The sequence below is a fragment of the Propithecus coquereli genome, unplaced genomic scaffold (assembly GCF_000956105.1).
Source record: "Propithecus coquereli isolate 6110/MARCELLA unplaced genomic scaffold, Pcoq_1.0 Scaffold68, whole genome shotgun sequence".
NCBI classification, from domain to species: domain Eukaryota; kingdom Metazoa; phylum Chordata; class Mammalia; order Primates; family Indriidae; genus Propithecus; species Propithecus coquereli.
The window spans coordinates 6,993,259-6,995,760 of NW_012152840.1; the positions used below are offsets into that span (position 1 = coordinate 6,993,259).

A 2,502-nucleotide genomic window follows, 5' to 3' on the forward strand; every position below is an offset into this window, starting at 1 on the left:
GGGCTCAAGCGATCTCCTGCTTCAGCCTCCCAGGTAGCTGGAACTACAGGTGCACGCCACCATGCCTGACTAATTTTTCTATATTTTGTAGAGATGGAGTCTTGCTCTTGCTCAGATTGGTGTTGAACTCCTGACCTCAAGTGATCCTTCCTCCCACAGTACTATGATTATGGGCATGAAGCCACTGGGCCCAGCCTCTTGTGATGTTAAGTAGCTATTGCTGATCAGTACCTAGATCCAGTATTACATTAGAAGTTAGCAAAGTGGTGCTATTCTAAGCCTATCATTCCTTCATTTATTAACTAGAAACCTTCTACAGAAAGAAACTTCCTCTCATCAACCCTTTGGTTATTTTGATATAGTGTTTGTAAAGGAAAGAAAAGATAAGTGCTTAATTTCCCTCCTTTTTCTTAACCACTTTTCAAAGTAATGAATTGGTTTATTGGCATCTTTCAAAGGTGGCCAATGAAATTTTTTATCTTTAATCTTTGTAAACTTGTAGATTTAACATAGTTGATATGTTTTAATACATTGCACTATTATTCTTAGTGATGCTCCAGTTCTCTCAGCTTTGACCAGTAGGATCCTCTTCAGCTTGACTTTTGAATCCTTTTGCTACAACTCCAGTTGTCTTTGGTAGCTTTTGTGCTTTCTTGTATGTCAAGATGTTCCAAGTTCACCTTGTACATTTCCTGCCCCAAGCCTGGAATCAGCCACTTCTCTAAAGAGTCTGGGTTCATTTTAATGGGAAATGGTACTTTAAGACTCTAATTTGGATGCTTGGGGAACTCATTGTGACTGGGCTGATAACTGTTTCTAGGTCTTTTCAGTGGAAAGACCTAGGAAATCTCATCTGTCAACCTCCTAAGTCCTAAATCCCCTCAATTCTACCAAACGATTTATTGAGTTGGTTAATTTTTTTGTCCATTGCTACAAGTATTACCCTAGTCCAAGCTACCCTAGTCTCTTTCAGACTGCTATAGTAGTCTCCTATTTGGTCTGCTTCCTTTCAATCTCATTTCCTAAAGTCAATCTCTACACTGCAGATAGTCTTTATAAATCGTTAAGTCAAATCATGTCACTTTTCTATTTATCCCCTTCTACACTTTCCCCACCCCTGGTATCCCCTGACACCTTCTGTCATCTGGCCTAGGCCTCCCTGTCTTTATCTCACCTCCTTCCCCTTACTCTGCTCTAGGCACATTTGAGGGTGGCTTCTTATTTTTCCTCAAATACTAACCTCATTCCTTTTTCAGCACTTTTGTACTGGCCAGTATGGAATACTCACCAGTGTAGAATTCTTCCTCCAACGTATTCCGTGACTGGCCCATTCATGTCATTCAGGTAGCAGATTTTCCTCCTTTCTCAGCTTTTATCATCTCATTTTATAGTTCCAGTCATTAAAGTTACCCATTTTTTTATTTGAAGTTTACCGTTTCTTTTTCATTTATATTAATTTATGAAATATCAGTATTATCCCTCATCATATATTATAAATGTATTTTTCTCCAGTTTAAGAAAAGATAATTTTGATAAAGAAAAATTGACTACTTTTACAATTTTAAATTTAAAGTGGGTGATATGAACCTTACATGAAACTAACTTTTTCTATTCCTCTTTAGGTTTTCTTTCTACCATTAAGTAATACCATCCTCAGCTGTTTTAAAGATAATTCTATCTTTGCATGGGAATGTGACACACTGTTTTGCAAGTATCAATTGCCAGCTCCACCTGAAAGCTCTAGTATATTATACAAAGTGTTTGCTGTGACAAGGTAACATGCATTTTAAGACACTTGGAATTTTTAAGAAGTTTAATTTCTGGGGAAAAAATTACAAACTTTCATTTAGTTTTCATTCAGTATCTTGTTATATGAGAAAAAGTTTCCTTCAAATTTAGATATGGTCTGCTGACCTTTTTTTTTCACTTTATTGTATAAAAAAAATAGAAATAGAGAAATGAAAATACAAAGTACATGAACCCCTATGTACTCTCATCAGCTACAATAATCATCAACTAATGTTCACTTCTGTTTTTATGTATAACTACCTACTTTTCCATGTATTGTTTTGAAACAAAGCCTAAGCATGTCATTTCATTCATAAGTATTTCAGTGTGTATCTCTGAAAGTAAGGACCCTTTTTGAAACAGCCATAGTATTGTTAGCACACTTTTTAAAAATAGACAAGAATTTTTTAATATTGTCGTATATCTAGTTCAAATTTCCCTGGTTTGTCTAATAACCATTTTTATGATTGATTTGTTCAAATCAGGAGCAAAATAAGGTTCATACATTGTATTTTGTTGATATACTCCTCTTTTTATTTGTTTCTTGTAGTTTATTTGTTAAAGAACTGATCATTTCTCTTGTAGAGTTTTCTATAATCTGGATTTTGCTCTTTTTTTCATGTGGCCTTGTTTAATATGATCTTCTGTCATCTATGTATTTCCTATACACTGGTTATACCTGTATTTCCTAAAAACTGGAGGCTTGATCTGATT

General features: G+C 35.0%; 1 protein-coding gene across 1 annotated transcript in view; it reads left to right on the plus strand.

Moving 5' to 3' along the window:
* Window positions 1-2,502, plus strand: part of TBC1D31 (TBC1 domain family, member 31) — a 79,426-nt gene that overhangs the window by 21,318 nt on the left and 55,606 nt on the right. The window contains exon 5 of the mRNA XM_012660845.1: window positions 1,623-1,774. Within this exon, the coding sequence (XP_012516299.1) occupies window positions 1,623-1,774 (152 nt within the window). The remainder of the gene's footprint in view (window positions 1-1,622; window positions 1,775-2,502) is intronic.